The sequence below is a fragment of the Miniopterus schreibersii genome (genome assembly GCF_964146895.1).
Source record: "Miniopterus schreibersii genome assembly, chromosome: 14".
NCBI lineage: Eukaryota > Metazoa > Chordata > Mammalia > Chiroptera > Miniopteridae > Miniopterus > Miniopterus schreibersii.
In genome coordinates, this window is record NC_138114.1 from 51,294,744 (window position 1) to 51,311,427 (window position 16,684).

At 59.3% G+C, this 16,684-nt stretch overlaps 1 protein-coding gene across 2 annotated transcripts in view; it reads left to right on the top strand.

Annotated features, from left to right (window-relative positions):
- Window positions 1–15,404, top strand: part of STK32C (serine/threonine kinase 32C) — a gene marked incomplete at its 5' end in the record, with an annotated part of 33,120 nt that extends 17,716 nt beyond the window's left edge. The window contains 11 exons of one of the 2 annotated variants that reach the window (XM_081157658.1): window positions 7,511–7,566; window positions 8,176–8,327; window positions 8,876–9,049; window positions 9,923–9,960; window positions 10,059–10,148; window positions 10,459–10,562; window positions 11,142–11,258; window positions 11,878–12,003; window positions 12,082–12,213; window positions 13,593–13,660; window positions 14,652–15,404. In XM_081157658.1, coding sequence (XP_081013784.1) covers window positions 7,511–7,566; window positions 8,176–8,327; window positions 8,876–9,049; window positions 9,923–9,960; window positions 10,059–10,148; window positions 10,459–10,562; window positions 11,142–11,258; window positions 11,878–12,003; window positions 12,082–12,213; window positions 13,593–13,660; window positions 14,652–14,799 — 1,205 coding nt within the window. In that variant the 3' untranslated portion in view covers window positions 14,800–15,404. The remainder of the gene's footprint in view (window positions 1–7,510; window positions 7,567–8,175; window positions 8,328–8,875; window positions 9,050–9,922; window positions 9,961–10,058; window positions 10,149–10,458; window positions 10,563–11,141; window positions 11,259–11,877; window positions 12,004–12,081; window positions 12,214–13,592; window positions 13,661–14,651) is intronic. The other variant, XM_081157659.1, reaches the window with a different exon arrangement.
- Between the last annotated feature and the right edge of the window lie 1,280 nt (window positions 15,405–16,684).

Here is a 16,684-nt window from a genome sequence, read left to right on the forward strand (position 1 = left end):
TTATGTTGACTGACATCTGCACATTGGGAGGGAAGTGGGCACAGTGTCACGTCTGATTTACTGTCTCTAGTGATCTGCCCTTTGGGCCTCTGTCTTTTCTATTGGCTTTCTTACTAATTTGTATCAGTTTCTTGGAATTAAAGGAGTTGTACTCTCATTTGTTGTATTTGTTGCAAATGCCTTTTCTCAGATGTAGTATTTTGATTTTTTAAAAATTCGTTTATTTTTCCTCTATGCAAAAGTCTTACGCTTTTTATGTGGTGAGATCTACCCATCTGATAGAGTCCTTTGGTAGCTTCTGAGGTTTGTTTTTAACTTGGAAAGGCCTCTCTCATTCCAGAGTTACAAATAAATTCATCACCCATTTTTTTCCTAGAACTCTTTTGGATTCATTGTATGTGTGAGACCCAAGGGTCCACAGGCCAGCAGGCCACCCAGCTCTCTGTGACCCCTTGGCGCAGTCCAGCAGAGGCTGCAGGCTGGAGGCTGGCCTGGTTCTCCAGACTCCGAGGTCTCCCCAGAAGAAGAAACCTGCTCAGATGGCGGGAGAGGCTGGACCCCAATGTCCCCGAAGGTCCAGCAGCCTGTGTGTGTTCCCAGCGAGCCCCCAGCCTGGCCTCCACCCTGCATGGGGAACACTGTGGGCCTGGACTTGAGTTCTGTGACTGTTGCTGTGCTCTGCCTCTGGACGCAGGGTCGGCCCTGGCTTCCTCCCCAGCGACTTTGGGGAGAGCCGAGTAGGCCACCCTGTCCCATCGTCTTGTGGCTTTGTAGCCTGGCCAGGACGCTCATTCAGGAAACCGCAAACCCAAGCTCCCTCGGGAATGCAGATTTCCGGGCAGCTCAGTCCTTCTGACTCCTATTTTTAGAAACATGAAAGAGGGCAGGAGTCTTATGCTCCACCTCCAAAGAATGCCTTCCCCTAATTCTATTCATTGGCCTGAAAGAGACCCACCGCTTCTCCAGGGTAGTTCAGCCTGTGGAGCTGCAGGAGGGAGCGGGCATCTCCGCTGTTACCCTGGAGACAGGATGTTTGCTCTGCACCATGGGGACCGGGGGGCCCTGTCTGGGTCGCCCAGGAAACCAAGCCAGGAGCAGGAACACTGCGAGCTTTGTGTGTGTGGCATTCTCAGAGACACACAGGACCCCACCTAACTGCCTCGGAACCAGCTCAGGGTGAAGGTCGCCGTCCTGTGCCGGCGATTCCCGGAGGGCTGAGTGTGTAGGCTCCAAGAGGCCAACACAAGCCAAGCCCCAAAGGCTCAGCTTTTTGGCACCTCATGACTCTCCTTAAAAATCTCCTTAAATCTTTCCCTGAACATTTTTCCTGCTGTTTTCTAGCGGTACATCTGCCTCCTAATTTCCTGTGAACTGGAAAAATCAGTGACCAGGACACTCTTCATCAAAAAGACTGCCCAGGCTCGCAGAGAAGGGCTGAGCGAGGCCTCGGGCGCTGGCTGGAGCAGCAGCGCGGAGTCCTGGCTCAGGGCTGCTCCCGGGTCCCTCCCGGCCTGCGGGCCTGTCGTCTCTGCTTCCCACCCAGAGTGGGAGGCCGGAGCCCCAGGGAGAATGGGGGGGCGGCTGGGATTTCCCTGAAGCCTCTTACTCCACAGGAGTTAGAACAGCGTCCCTTCCTCCCAGGGTGCGGGGGGGGGGGGGGGGGGGGGGCTCTGGTTGGGGGCTGGCGTGTCTCTCGTGGAAGGGCTTGTTGGAGGGACTTCGATGGGGAAGAGACCAGACCGACCGAGCCCGAGAGATGCTGCAGGAAGTGGGGTGGCCTGGAGCCCAGCAATTCAGTTGAAATCTTAGGGTCCCCGTCATGGCTGTCACCTCTGGCTTTCCTTCCTCTGAGGTGCAGCTGCCCCCTCTCTGCAGCCGATGTCCTCTAGAGACTCAGCCCTGGCCAGCGCTCCGGGGGAGGACATGGCAGCCTTTGTGCGGGTCCCGGCCTGCGGTCGCCCTGAGGAAGAGAGGCCCCATCTGTGAACGCAGGGGACTGGGGATGTCTCAGGGCCCTCCTTGCTCCCGTTTGCTTTTTCCCAAGTTTAGCCACCAGACAGGACAGTGCCTGAGGCATGAGGACTTGGGCGAGGCTCTGTCTGGCAAGGGGCAGGGGACAGGCCGGCTCTGTCGCCAGGGTTGGGCAAATGTCAGCCGGAGGTGCGGCCTCCACAGCCTGGAAAGGGCTTTGTCAACATGCACTTCCTGCAAAGCCAACAGCTGCGTGATTTATTAATCTTTAAATATCGACTTCCCATAAAAACATATGCAAATATCTTTTCAAACAAAAGGTCTGAAATAAAACCACCTGCTCACCATGAGGCAGAATTTAAAATAGTGAGTTTTCCTGAGCCCTGCTGCCTGGCTTCTATTTGCCCAAATGCAGGATGGGACTGAGCAGCTGCCCTGTGTGACACAGGCTGCATTGGCTACAGCCGGTCCCCAGGCAGGCAGAACCCCCACCATGTGGGCCTCCCTCTCCCTCGGGCCCTGGGACCACAGGAGTCCTCTTATCCCCAGAGTCCCAGCCTGGCAGCATCTGAGAACCCAGGGGTGGTTGGGCTTCTTGCGGCAGGGCAGGCTGTTGTGGGGGGGCAGTGCTGGGTTGTGGGGTCTTAGCCCCACCATGCCTCCTACTTCTGCTCTCCTCGTCCAGCCCTCTCCTGCCTGATGACCCTCAGGGCTGGAGACTGACGCCGCTCTCTCCATGGGTCCATCCTTGATTCCAGCCTAAACATGCTCCCTTATCTTACAAACATTTGGACTCATCCCATGTTCTCAGCATTTCATAGTCTCAGCAATTAAGTAACTGAGGCCTGTGTCCAGTCAGGAGTCTGCCCGGGAGGGGGAGCCCAGCTGGCCTGGAGCTGGGTCAGGGCAGGGCAGCAGGGTTTGCGATTTGCCCGTCGCTCATTCACGCCTCACTTGCTCACGAGCCTGCCCTGGGTGCAGGGAGAGGGCTTGGGGCTGCAGGGGTACTTTGCTGCACCCCCAAATGCCACCACAGTCACCCCAACATGGATCTGCCAGGGACTCCCTTGGAGTCAGACCCTCAGAGCACCTTTCAGGACAGTAGCTTCTCTCTTAATGGGAGGCTGCGCTGTGGGCTAGGCCATCGGTGATCACAGTCAGTGTCGCATTGATTTGTTTGAAAGCCTTGGAAGGCTGAGCAGACAGTAGCTGATATTGGTGAGGCTTCATTGGATACACAGGATGTCAGTGATGGTGAATTCCCAGGGTGGGTGACCCAGGCTGCCACTCCTCTGCAAGGTGAGGAGAGGGGTGCTCCCAGGTAGAGGGGCGCTTCCAGGTAGGGGACACTCCCAGGTAGAGGGGCACAGTGACAGCCTGGGGCCTGGGAGCTCTTGATTGCTAAGCTGACACATGGGGGAGACACTGTGCACTCTTATTAGCTCAGAAGCAGCCTTGGTGCCTTTGGGGATAAATCAATCCGTCAGCCAGCCAGAGGCCCAATAGACAGCATATGCAGGGAGGAGGCAGCTCTTAGCAGGGCAGTGGGGGTGATAAATGGCTGTGAGGCCCCATGCGAGGCCCCATGCTCGCCTCTACACATTTTCCCCAACACCCTTTCTGCTCCCACAGCAGCTTACAGGACTGCCTGAGTCTCACACACACACACACACACACACACACACACACACACACACACACAGATCTGGCTCAGCCGGTAGCAGCCAAAGGCCACATCTCCTCCCACAGCTCAGAAATTGTCGGGATCCCAGCAAAGCGTAAAGGCTGCAGGTGGGATGCGTCTGCCAGGCCTGCAACTGGGCAGTGAACCCACTCAAACACGAGGACCAGGAAGAGCTGGGCCTCAGCCGGCCGGAGATACTGCATTGATCTGGCTGTTTCCTTAATCACTAATTTATGGACGTTTCCGGCTGTCATTCTGAAACACCGGAACACAATTCCAGGCTGTTTTAGATGAGACAGGATCTGGGATAAACAGTGGTAGTCTGGGAAGTTGTCATTAAACAGACTTGGGGGTGGTCTCCCAGAGTCTCCCAGAGTCCAGCCTGGGGAGAGGAGGCACCTACGCCTGCTGGCTCCGGGTGCATTCCAGAAGATAGGATTGTTCTAGAACCAAGGCCCCAGAGGCCTCAGCTCTGTCTCTTGCCTGGTGCATGTCCAGGCTGTGTCTATTTCTCAGAACTGACAGGGTGCTGGACTTGCTCCTGCCCTCTGGCTGGACTGTGCTGGGAAGGGGCCTCAGTGGTGCAGGCTGAGGGCTGCCTGGGGGCCCATGGTTGGGGACACAGATAAGCAAGCAGGCATGGGGTGGTGTGATAAGCACTCTGACGGTGCAGGGTGGCCAGGAGGGGAGTGGGTGCAGAAGTGTCCCAGGTAGAGGGAACAGCAGGGTCCTGCAGGGCAGGGGTGCTGGCCAGGCTGTGATGCCAGCTGAGGACAGAGACCCCTCCCCAGGCTCCTTCTAGCTCAGGTGGCTGGCTGGACCGCTGAGAAGCTGCCCTCCACCTCATGAGGCTAAGCCAGGGCGCCAGGGCCCTGGGAGGACTCGGGCACAGATGTCTGTCAACAGGGGCTGGCACCTGCCCTGACTAGGTGACAGGTGCCTGGGTGGGTCTTCCCAGACCAGTGGGCAGCACACATCATGCTCGATGCTCAGCCACCACCAGGTTCCCTCCTCCTAGGGGCTAAATAGTCATAGTCAGAAGCCAGAGGGAACACCTTCTTTCCCACTCTGACACTTGATCTTCCTGCCCAGGGGTCTCAAGACATCCTCAGGGACAAAGGAAACTCTGGGTCAAGGTCCCTGCGAGGGGGTTAAAGTTCAGGAGAACTCCATCCTTTCTCCTGCCCTGAGGGCCCTAAAGTCCTTTACCAAGACTCTGTGGGACTCTCAGCTCAGTTTTCTGACCTGTAAAGTGGGCATGTTCACCCCTCACTGCGTTGCTCTGAGTAGTAAAAGTGATAAGGGCTCTCGGGCTTCTCAGAGTGCCCATTCATGGTGCCTGCCACCGCCACCTGTGGGGTGTTGGCTCCTGGAAGACCCGTAGTCTCGGGGGACAGGTGGTGAGCAGGTCAGGGCCCCAGTGTGTCTTTGAGGTGACCATCTTTTACCTCCCCCTCTGCGTGCAGGTGTCCTGTTTACACAGGGGGTCTGGTCTGCGTGTCCCAAGGAGGTGGCGTGGGCCCTGTGTTGCCTGCGAGGAGCCCGGGCAGGACCTAGAACAAGATCAGCAGAGGGCAGGCCAGAGCCAGGAGATGACTTTCTTCCAGAGTTTCCAGGGTCATTGGATGTATGACAGAATCCAACCAACTTCGCCATTGGATTTACCATTACAGCTTTCTCCTGGGCACGAAGGGAGGGTTCTCCCCAGGATGCTCCCCTAGATGACCAGGGGAGGCAGGCTGCGTGGGAAAGGTCGGGTGGGTTTGGGTCCAGCCTTGCCCAGGGCTTGCCCTGTGGCAGTGGGCGGCTCACCTTCCCCTCGGCTCCTGCGGACTTTCTGGGGCACCCACTTCCCAGGCCCCGAAGGCATGAAGACCTGGGAGGAGAGGTCAGGAGCAGGGTGGCCCTCCAGGGCTGCGGGGGAAGCCCTCATTGTGTCACCAGTAACAATAGCGGTGACTCATGGCTCCGCAGCAGCCCTATTTTTACTCTCCCAGGGCCCACCTTCCCTCTTGCTGTCCTTGGGGGCAACTTGTCTGTTTTGAGAAGAGCCTGGCTTATGAAAAGACTGCTCTGCCCCAACCTCCCTGGGGCTCAGGGCTTTACCCCTGGGGCTCAGAGCTGTCCCGAGCCCCGGATGCTGAATTCCAGTGGGTCAGGGCTCGAGGAAGAGCACATCGTAGCTCTATTTTTCAGGAAAAAGTGCTCAAACCTTACAGACATTTTCCCTGAAATTTGTGGTAACTGTAACAGCGGCGTTGAGGTCCTGCAGACATCCTGCTTCGCCTGCTCCTTGCTCCCTCCAGCCTACCTTCGTACCTGAGCCTGAAACCATCCTTCCTGAGCCTGCAGGACCATGACGCAGTCCACGTAGAGCCAAATGCGACAGGGCCAGGGCTCCTGTGTCACAATAGGACCGTTCACGGCATGGTCTCCAGGAAACCAGGAAGGGTCTGCATCAGCCTCCCTGGGACGGAGGCCATGGGAGCCTTGACAGCACCTGGAAATTGCTCCCTGGCTTTTCCTGGGAGCTGGCTGCTGGGATTGGGTGACACAATCCAGAACATCATTAGATGTCCCCTTGGGGGCTCTGTCTGGGCTTTGGGCTGAGCGCTCAGACAAGTCGTGAGGAGGTGGTTCCGGGATCTCGGGGCTCAGTTCAGTGACCCAGAATAAGCAGCAGGCCTTGGAAGGATGTGGCCTTGGAAGGATGTGGCCTGGGCTCTGCAAGGCCAGGCAGTGGGGACGGTTTGTGTGTGTCAACCCTGGGGAAAGAAAACCCATTGTCAGTCGGCTGCATTAGGATGACCTATTTTCATTTCAACACTGTGCTTCCAACTCTGCAAAATAAAAGCCTCCTGAAAGAATAATTATTCTTAAACTGCTGGTTTTAAATATTTATGTGCACCAAGGGGAGCCTGTGGCAGCACCCAGGAGGCCGCGCAGCAGCAGGGTCCACGGAGGCTGAGCTCGGGCTGTGCCATCTTCCTGCGGGTGGGACACACAGACTGACAGGCTTCCCGCAGCTCCTGGCTCCTGGCAGAGATACAGGGATCTTGGGGGAGGGGGGGAGACCATTGGGTTGAATTACCATTTCCTTTCACCTACCCTGCAATTTTGGAGGTGTCCAACACAGGGGAGCGTGCACCTGCAGCGTTATACAGCAGAAGTCACGCTTAAGAATGCGGCAGCCCTGCAGAGCCACTTCACCCCCGAAGGTCAGCCGTGGCTCTGGCTGGAGGCTGACCTCAGGCATCTGTGCAAAGCGGGGGGCCTGAGCCAAGGCAGAGGGGTGGGTCCTGTGGGCTGTGCAGGCCCCTCTTCCTGGGCTCATTGGAAGGCAGTAATTTCCAAGGACCCCTTTCTCCGGGAGGGGCTCATTGTCCAATTCTGTCCAAAAAGGCAACAGAAATAAGAACTCATGCTGTTTCTCACAGGCCCTGTGGACCACCCCTTGGAGAGGCGGTTTCCAGCGATTAATCATGAGGCAGGGGCAGGATCCCCTCAAGAACATCCAGTGACCCCTCAGGGCAAATAATCCCCCCCCACAAGAGACTCGGCAGGAGGGTGGGAGCCCTGCCTTCGAGGTTCTGGGTGGCCCTGAGAGTCCCAGTACCTCCTATTCTCCTATTTGTGGGTCTTTGTTGGTTGGGGGTAACCTTCATGGGGGTCCCCTGGACACCTGGGACTGAAGCTGAGGGCTCCACTCATGTCATTCTGTCTGTCGATGGGGGTGAACTGGGCTCTGCAGGGGGCTCCCTACAGCGGTGGGGGGACGTCGGTGCAGCTCCACTGGGGGCTGGAGCACTGGGCCTTCTTGTCACCTCACCTGGTGTCCCTCTGTTTTTTCTACAGTGAACTTTGACCACTTCCAGATCCTGCGGGCCATCGGGAAGGGCAGCTTCGGCAAGGTAAGGCAGGGCGTTTGAGGGGCCAGGTTGCTGGATGTTAAGGTTGTTGGGAAGTCTCATTATAAATAACACTGATGAACTCTTCGGATGAAAGTACCTTTGTTTCCCAGGACGCTCTGCTAGGCAAGGGGAGGCGGGTTTCACCAAAGAGTCAGATCCAGCAGGTTTGGCTGGAGACAGTGATGCCCACTGAGATGTCCAGTCAGTTCCAGGCCTCCTGCCTTTGGGTGAGGCACCTGGGACCTCGAGTTCCAGAATCTTCCACCTCTCCTGGCCCCTGCGCCTTGAAGACTTGGAGACTGAAGGCTATGGAGACCCTTAGAAATGGCTCTGGGTTACCTGTCCTTATGAGGTCTCTCTGCCACTTGAATGGGGTACACAGCTGGCTGTGCAGCCCAGGTCCTGGCTGATGTGGGGCGTTGGCACCAGTGCAGGCCTATGGGCGCCTGACCGCCATGCTCTGGGCTGGGTCTTGCCTGCGCTAGGAAGGTGCCTGTGTACAGGAGACGTGTCCCTCCAAAGATTTACATCCAGTCACTTCGAAGTCAAGCCTGTGGCGGCTGGAATGGGAGCTGGGGTGGCCATGCTGACGCGCCCTGTGGCCTCCAGGTGTGCATCGTGCAGAAGCGAGACACGGAGAAGATGTACGCCATGAAGTACATGAGCAAGCAGCAGTGCATCGAGCGGGATGAGGTCCGCAACGTGTTCCGGGAGCTGGAGATCCTGCAGGAGATTGAGCACGTCTTCCTGGTGAACCTCTGGTGAGCCCGCCCTGCGCCCCGCAGCAGACGCCCCTGGACCTGCCCCTCTCCTGCCCTGGGTGCCTCCCACTGCTCCCTGCTCGCCTGACCCTGGGACACCTGGCACCCAGCCCCTGTCCTCTTCCCGTCCACTCACTGTCCCCTTTCCCAGGTGTCCACTGCACCCTCCCAGAAGCCTAGGCTCTCCCACAAAGGAGGCCTGTGACCCATGGAGTTTCTGGCAAAAAGTCAATGGGGGAGAGTTTGGGGGCCTGACTGAGTTTCTTCCACAAAATGAGCCCCAAAACCAGCCCCAGGAGGTGGGGACCTGCAGGCCACAGGGAGTCACCCTCCTTCCCTGGGAGTGCTCCTGAATCCCCCAACAGCCTCTTCTTGGGGGGGTCTGTGCTCCCTAATGTGTTCACAGATGGGGCATGGTTCCTGAGGGCCCTGGGCAGCCCGGCTGCTCACAGAGCTGGAGAGAGGGGACCCTGCTCCTATGGAGTGCGGGTGGGTTGGGGGATGACCCCCAGCCATGCATGTGCCGGGTCCTCCCCCCGCGCCCTCAGGTACTCCTTCCAGGACGAAGAGGACATGTTTATGGTGGTGGACCTGCTGCTGGGCGGGGACCTGCGCTACCACCTGCAGCAGAATGTCCAGTTCTCCGAGGACACCGTGAGGCTGTACATCTGCGAGATGGCGCTGGCCCTCGACTACCTGCGCAGCCAGCATATCATCCACAGGTGTGTGCAGGGACACTCCGCCGGCAGGGTGCCACCCTCCAGAAGACCCTGACAGCTCCTTTCTGCTCTGCCCGCCCCACACTTGCCCGCAGGCCTGCCCCCAGGTGTGGCTCCAAGGCCAGCCCCACAGCTGCATCTCTGATGTCCACCTGGGGGTGGATCCTACCCCAGCAGCCCCAGCTGGGCTGGGCACACAGAGCCCTTGGATCCCTGGATTCCGGGGCCTGGCTGCATCGGGGTGGCATTCACCTGGTCTGCTTAACTGCAGGATCCCATTTGTCCATCTGCCATGTCTCTGGGGAATTCAAACTAATGTTAACATTAGCTTAAAGCAGATGAAATTGAGGAGATGAAACTGCATTCACAGGACAAAAAAGAAAACCCCCACTATGTGGTTTATTATAAAGTCAAACAGCTGTGATTTCAGCACTTCTGCCCGGGGGGACCCTGGTCACGATTCAGACAGCAAACATTTAGTAAGTGCCTGGAGGTCAGGTCTGCCAAGGCCCCAGCCCACAGTTCTGTGTAGCTCAGGGCTCTGGGAGAGGGTGTGCCTGGGGAGTCAGGGCTCCCAGGTCCTGCTTCTGTCCTCTAGGGGCCTTGGCTCCCTCTGTGTCCAGGGACGGGCTTTTCCCTGCTGTCTGGTCCAGAAGGTGGGGCTGGAGACGGCCTCCCAAGGACCAGGATGGCCGGTCTGCCCGGCTCTGTCTGAATGTTGCCAGGTGGGGAGGGGGCTTTAGGCCCTCGAGTCTTACTATCTTGCGCCTCTTGGGCCTCTGCTGGCTGGAGGTCCCTCAGGGGAGCCCCCAGCCCTGCCAGGGGTTACAGGCAGGAGCAGGAAGGATTTCTCCCCACTTTCTGCTCTTTCTGCAGAGACGTCAAGCCCGACAACATTCTGCTGGATGAGCAAGGTGAGCAGGAGCTTGAGGCCAGCGAGGGCAGGAGCACCCCTGTCCTCAGGACGCATCTCTGGCCCTTTGGACAGCCTCGCCGTGCTCTCTCCTCGCAGGACACGCGCACCTGACCGACTTCAACATCGCCACCATTATAAAGGACGGGGAGAGGGCGACCGCGCTAGCCGGGACCAAGCCGTACATGGGTGAGCGTGGCCCCGCGCCCACCTGCCAGCCCACCGCCTCCCAGTCGGCTGTGGCTGGTGGGGCAGGTCACTTCCCTACGGGCACACAGCAGTCAGTGTACACAACAGCTGTGTCTGACTGGTGCAGAAGACGAAGTGACCTACTAAGTGACCAGGCTGTGGGACCTGGTGGTCTGTGGGGAAGGATGACAGCTGAGGGTGGCCTCTAGGTCAGCTCTGGTGGCAGCCTGGTCTCAGTCTCCATCTTAAGGTGCCAGTGCTGGGGCCCACGGGTCAGAGATGCTCAGCATCTCCTTCCCTTTCTGGAAAGCTCCGGAGATCTTCCAGTCTTTCGTCAACGGTGGGACCGGCTACTCCTTCGAGGTGGACTGGTGGTCGGTGGGGGTGATGGCCTACGAGCTGCTGCGTGGATGGGTATGAAGCTCCTCAGCCTGCAGGCTCAGCCCCAGACCTCAAGCTGCCTGCACCCTCACCCCCAGGGGTGGCCCAGGTGCCCTGGGAGGGACTCGGCTGCCCCACCCCAGGTGCTCAGGGACACCTGTGCTCTCTTTCCATCAGCGAGGACACAGCTTTTAGCCACCCATGCTCTCTGGGTGGGTGCACAATGCCTGAGCGAGTACGGGAGGGGAGTCGCTGGGGTTTCCGGCCGGTGGGGGGGCCTGTGCACTGGCCTCCGGGAATTGGGCCTGGAACTGCCCTTCCCCGCCCCCTGGTAGGAGATGTGCTTCCCCGGAGGGAGGCAGCCCCTCCCAGCCCTCCAGGGCCCACCCACCTGGCCAGGCCCTGGGGCTGGATGTGCTTCCTTCTGGGCCTGATCAGTGGCCTCTTCTGGTCAGTTCCGTGGTGGAGATGTGGCCTGGCGCAGGCACCTGCTTCTCCTCTGGCTGTTCCTGGGAGGGGCAGTGCTCAGGCTGTGCCTGCGTCGGGGTGGGCGCTGCCGGGTGCTCCAGGTCACCTGTGAGGCACTGGTACAGCGCCGCCTCCTTTGCCCAGAGGCCCTACGACATCCACTCGAGCGACGCCATGGAGTCCCTGGTGCAGCTGTTCAGCACTGTGAGTGTCCAGTACGTCCCCTCCTGGTCCAAGGAAATGGTGGCCCTGCTGCGGAAGGTGAGCCCCTCCCAGAGCGCAGGGCCACCAGGTACATGGGCTGAGCTGAGCCTCCTGTCCCAAGGGTGTGTGGTGTGGAGACTTTTGACCCTGGAGTTGTAGCCAGGCAGCCAGAGGCCTCTCTGGGTCCCTAATGGAGCCTGTTCACCCAGCTTTTGCCCCACAGAACTCTTCCCATAACCTGCCCAGGTGGTTGACAGGTGGGACCTTGGCCCCAAGAAGCTCAGGTGGGGAGTGGGGATGATCCTTGTGCCAAGCCCCAGGCCTGATGAAGCCTAGTATGGCCACCACCGCCCCCCCCCCCCCAACCTCATGGGACTGGGATGGCGGTAGTTACTGTCTCCCGGCTGCCCTTCAGTTAGCCAGGCCCAGGCCGCCACCTGCTGGCGAATCTCAGCAGAACATCCCTGCAGGCGCCACATGTCCTTGGCCTTGGCCACATTACCGCGCTGCCCAGGTGGCTTGCCTGACCCTTGAGACCCTGAATTTCCAAACCTTGGGTCTTCTGGTGAGACCTGCCCGGGTGCCCTGGCCTGGGCAGGCTCTTCCCCCAGCGAGTGCTGGGCCTGGTCCCCCAGGGCTTCGGGCCGGGCACCATCTGACATGGGCCTTGTTCCAGCTCCTCACTGTGAACCCCAAGCACCGTGTCTCCAGCCTCCAGGACATGAAGGTGACCCCGTCACTGGCCAATGTGCTGTGGGACGACCTGAGCAAGAAGAAGGTGGAGCCAGGTTTTGTGCCCAACGTAAGCCTGCAGGACGGCCGGCCTGGGCAGGGGCTCCAGGGTGGCACCGGATGAGCTCACCTCCCTGTCTCTTCACAGAAAGGTCGCCTGCACTGCGACCCCACCTTCGAGCTGGAGGAGATGATCCTGGAGTCCAGGCCACTGCACAAGAAGAAGAAGCGGCTGGCCAAGAACAGGTCCCGGGACAGCAGCAGGGACAGTCCCCAGTCTGTGAGTGCGGGGCTTGGGGAGTCGGGGTCCTCTCCACTGCGTCACAGCATCCCGACAGACCCGGGCAAGTCTCCACCTTGAACATCCTGCAGATGGTCCTCCAAAGTCCTGCGACCTTCCTCCCACCTTTTCCACCCCAGCCCCATCTGCTCCCGAGTCCTGCAGCTTCTCTGAGCCCCTCACTTCCTCTCTGAGCCCCTCACTTCCCCACTGAGCCCCTCACTTCCTCTCTGAGCCCCTCACTTCCCCACTGAGCCCCTCACTTCCTTTCTGAGCCTCTCACTTCCTTCTTTGAGTGGAATGAGAACCGACTCCCAGGCTCTTCCCAGGGAACTAGACCCCAAGTCTCCTTGTCCAGCGTATGGCCTGTGCCCCACCCCCATCCACAGCCTCCCAGCCACGCCCAGCATCTCAGCCCCGCAGGCTCAAAACCTCCCCCTCCGCCATGCTGCCAGTGACCGGCTGTTGTTCTGAAGCTCGGAGGGGAGGCAGAGGCACATCCTGAGGGGCGAAGACTGTCTTCCAAGGCCCCTGCGTGGTTGCAGCCCCGGGGGCGGGGGGGGTTGCTGCCCTTCTCCTGCAGGGGTGGACCCCTAATGCAGGTGCACCCACTGAGCCAGCTCCTCCCAGGTGCCTGAGCCCAGGGCCTTCCCTATCAGGGCCTCGGCTGTGGTGCAGGACTTCCCAGGCCTGGTGGTCCAGCCTTCTCTGAAATCATGCTGCTCTCACAGTGACCCACGGCTGTCGCTTGTTCATGCATCCCCAGTGCCCAGCAATGACCAAGCAGACCCACGTCCATATGACTACTTCCCCATCTGTCCCCAATGCCAGAGCTGCTGGGGTGGCCAGCATGCCCTTTCCCTGGAACCCTCCCAACTCACATTCAACGTGGCACCAGTGATGGGTTCCTTGTTTATCTGGCCAGTGTGGGACCCAACTCAGGTCCTGTCCTGAGGCTCTGCTTCTTGGGGCAGCCCTTGTGACAACCGTCTTAGCGCAGGTTCTCCCGAAGCAGACCCTGGGATGGGATTCTGTGCACAAGTGATAAGTGGCCTGGAGAACCCGGTAGGAAGTGGGCGAGGGGAGGGAGCCAAGCCAGGTGTGGTCTCCCACTAAGTCTGGTCACATGGATACTGCCTTCCATGTCAGCATCCACCTGAGACAGGGAGCTGGGCTTCTGTACAGAAAATCCTTCGGTTGCTGGCTAAGAGTCATGTGGGAGGTGCAAATTCCCAGGTGCTCTGGCTGCCTAGGGGCATAGTTCAGACTTTGGATGAAAGCCACAGGGACAGACCACAAGACAAGCAGACCAGGGTGGAAGGGACCCCACCTGAGGGGATGTGAGGGAACCTGATGACATCCAGTATTTATTCTAACAGGAGAATGACTACCTTCAGGACTGCCTTGATGCGATCCAGCAAGACTTTGTGATTTTTAACAGAGAAAAGTGAGTGTGTATATGTGTGTGTGTGTTGGGGGGGCGAGGGGGGTGATGGGGGCAGAGAGGAGTTTGGGGAAATGGGCCAGGGTTTTCTTGGCCACACAAGTCTTGAGCCTAGCAGCCACAAGGCATCAGTGGGCCTGGGAAGCCTGGCCCCATCCTCCTGGGAGGTCCAAGCATTGGCCCTGGGTGGGGGTGGGGGAGGTCCATGCAGGAGGGACTCCTCTAGAACTTTCAGTCCTAAACTGGGGTCAATGGCCAGAATCTCCTGGGAGACAGACACTCAGTGGACTTCCCAAATGAGGGCCGGTGGCTCCTGCACGGCTTCTGCACATCAGCTGCCTCCCTCAGTCAGTCATTCACTCATTCAGCAAACATTTCCTGAGTGCCAGGGACTGTGGGGCAGAAAGGCCATAGCTGGCTGGCAGGGAAATACAGTAGGCCACAAACAGCTGGCCCAGGAGAAGGAGTGGCAGGATGAGGCACAGAGGGCTTCCTGGAGGAAGTGGCTCTCAGCTCTGGCCAGGAAGGTGAGCAGGATTGTTCAGTGCTCTGAGCTACTTCAGTGACCAGGGTGACATGTGGGCACTGGTGTAGGACACTGACCACCATCCTGGAGGTTAGAGGCCTGGGTAAGAATGGGACTTGGCCAAGCTCTTTGAAAAGCCCGAAATTGTTGATCCCAGAACTTACACTTAAATGAGGCCTCCTTTTAGCTTCTGGTTGGAAATGAACTGAGACCCACCAGCCCTGCTGCTCCCAGCCCCACGGCCCATAGTCAGAGAGTACTGCTGGGCTGAGTGCCCCCAACCCACCTGGCCTGTGAACTGCCCCACAGCCATCAGCTCCCTACCGGGTCAGCCTGTCCAGGAGATTCCCTGGCACCTGGTGCGCATTCGGGGACCCCTGAACCAGGGACACATTCTGGAGTGCTCAGACAGCTGGCCCTGGGCTGCTGGTGAGGCTGCACGAAGCCCTCCCTGTGCTTCCCCACCAGGCTGAAGAGGAGCCAGGACCTGGCGAGGGAGGCCCTGCCCACGCCCGAGGCCCTGCCCGTGGATGGTGAGGCCTTGGCCGACGGTGAGGCGGCGAGCCCGGCCCTGCCCGGGTGCGGCTCCATCTGCCCCTCAGCGGGGAGCAGCTAGGAGCCCGCTGCCCTGAGGGGTAACTCAGGCTGCACTGGGAACTCAAGTCCGCAGGAGGGACAGGGCGACCGGGAGGAGGCCAAGTGTCAGCGTTCCCACTGAGCAGCCCCGCTCGTTCGTCCAAGCACAGGCCCAGGCTGGCGGAGTGCTGTTGCCTTGGCCCATTTCCAGCCAAACCACCGAGCTGCCATTGGGCTCTTGGAGGGACATGGTGACAAGAGGCTGTCAGTGCAGCCGAGTGGTGGACCAGGAGTGCAGGACCACCTGGGATGCTCTGATCACTACCTGATGGTCCTGGTGGCCGCCTGACCCACTCACTGGGAGGTCACAGAGGCCAGGCCGCGCGGTGGGACAGGCGCTCTCGCCTCTCACCGCCTCTTGGCTGTACATAGGCCTGGTCGCCCGGCCCTGCCATCGGCTGCCTGCCATCTGTGAGCCTGCTACCCGGAGCTTGAGGGTGGCCCAGGGTCCACAGTTCTTGTACATCAAGGGGGAGGATTGTGGGTGGGAAGGCGAGGATGTTTTATAAATACAAACTGTTCTGGCACTTTCTGCGGTGTTTCTGTATATTTTCACCTCTAAGAATTACAATATTCAGAGTCAGTATTTTCCATGTTCTGTGCCTGCTGAGTGGTCCTGCGGTTCACAGGGAGCGTTTGTCCAGGGGTTGGGAGGCTTGGGCAGGGCAGAGCCCTCTGCGCCCCAGTCCCCCCACTCTGGGGTGGGTGCCTGTCTCCACCCTGGAGCCATACGGCTGTGGCAGAGGTGGCGCCTGCTGGGCAGTGGGCGAGGCTGTGGAAGGACAAGGACTGTGACCCTCCATCCTGAGGAGCCGGCTGAGCCAGGCGGAGGTGTTGGCGCACAGGGCAGAGTCTTGCCACCCCCTACTGGGGTGCGGGGATTGCTGTTCACACCGCTCGTGTGCCCACCTGGGAGACCTGGGCCCAGTCACCCCAGAAAGCCAGAATCCAGAGGTGGAAGTGACCTGGTGATGTCAGAGGCAAGAAGGGGGAGGGAGGTCTGGGGTTTTGTATAAATGTGTAAACCTGTGTGCGTTTCTGAGACCCCAAGGGACAGCAAACCTGTTTCCCCTTGTAGGTGGCAGGGATGAGGGTGTGTCTGGCTCCATGATTGCCCAGGCTCTCACTGGGGCAGGGGACACAGTGTAGTGGGAAGGGGGACACGGTGCAGTGGACATCAGCCTCAGTGGAGCCCCAGGAATCAGCTTGGAGGCTGCACTGACCAAATAGCTCAGCCAGAGGAAGCCCCGGGAACTTGATGGGACCAGCAGGACAGATGGAGCTGCCCTGGGCCAACCTGACCTTCCTGGCTTGTCTTCTCCGTGACCATGACCATCCTGCTCTGGGTGGGGGTGGGGAGAAGACCCCTTCTACGACTGTTCAACAGCTGGGGTACAGAACTAGAACCATCTTTATGAGAAAGAGGCTGAGGCGAGGAGGCCAGCCCAACAGTTCCTTCTGGAAGGCTTTAGGCATCCTAGCCTCAGGGTCTGGATGGAAACCCTGGGCTGCGCTGCCTTGACCGGGGCAGGGCCCAGGCTGTGTGCGTCTGTGGATGGGGGCGTCAGGCGACGGCTGCTTGCTGGAGGCATGAGCTCACGGCCATGCAGCTCCCCCCAACCTTCTGCTTGTGGCTTGGGCCTGTCTGGTCATAATGTGGATAGAGGTCCTCCCAGTCCAATCTTGTTCCTCTGACCCTCTGGCTGTCCCTGACCTGCAGGCTTGGGCTCAGGAGCATGGTTCCCAGGCCCCGTTTCCTGAGGGGAGTCTGTCCCCACCACTCAGACCCAGCGATGTCCCTTCCCAGCCCAGGCTGAGCAGTGTTGTCCCTGTGGGTGATCCTGAGGTCCAGCTCCACAGCTGGC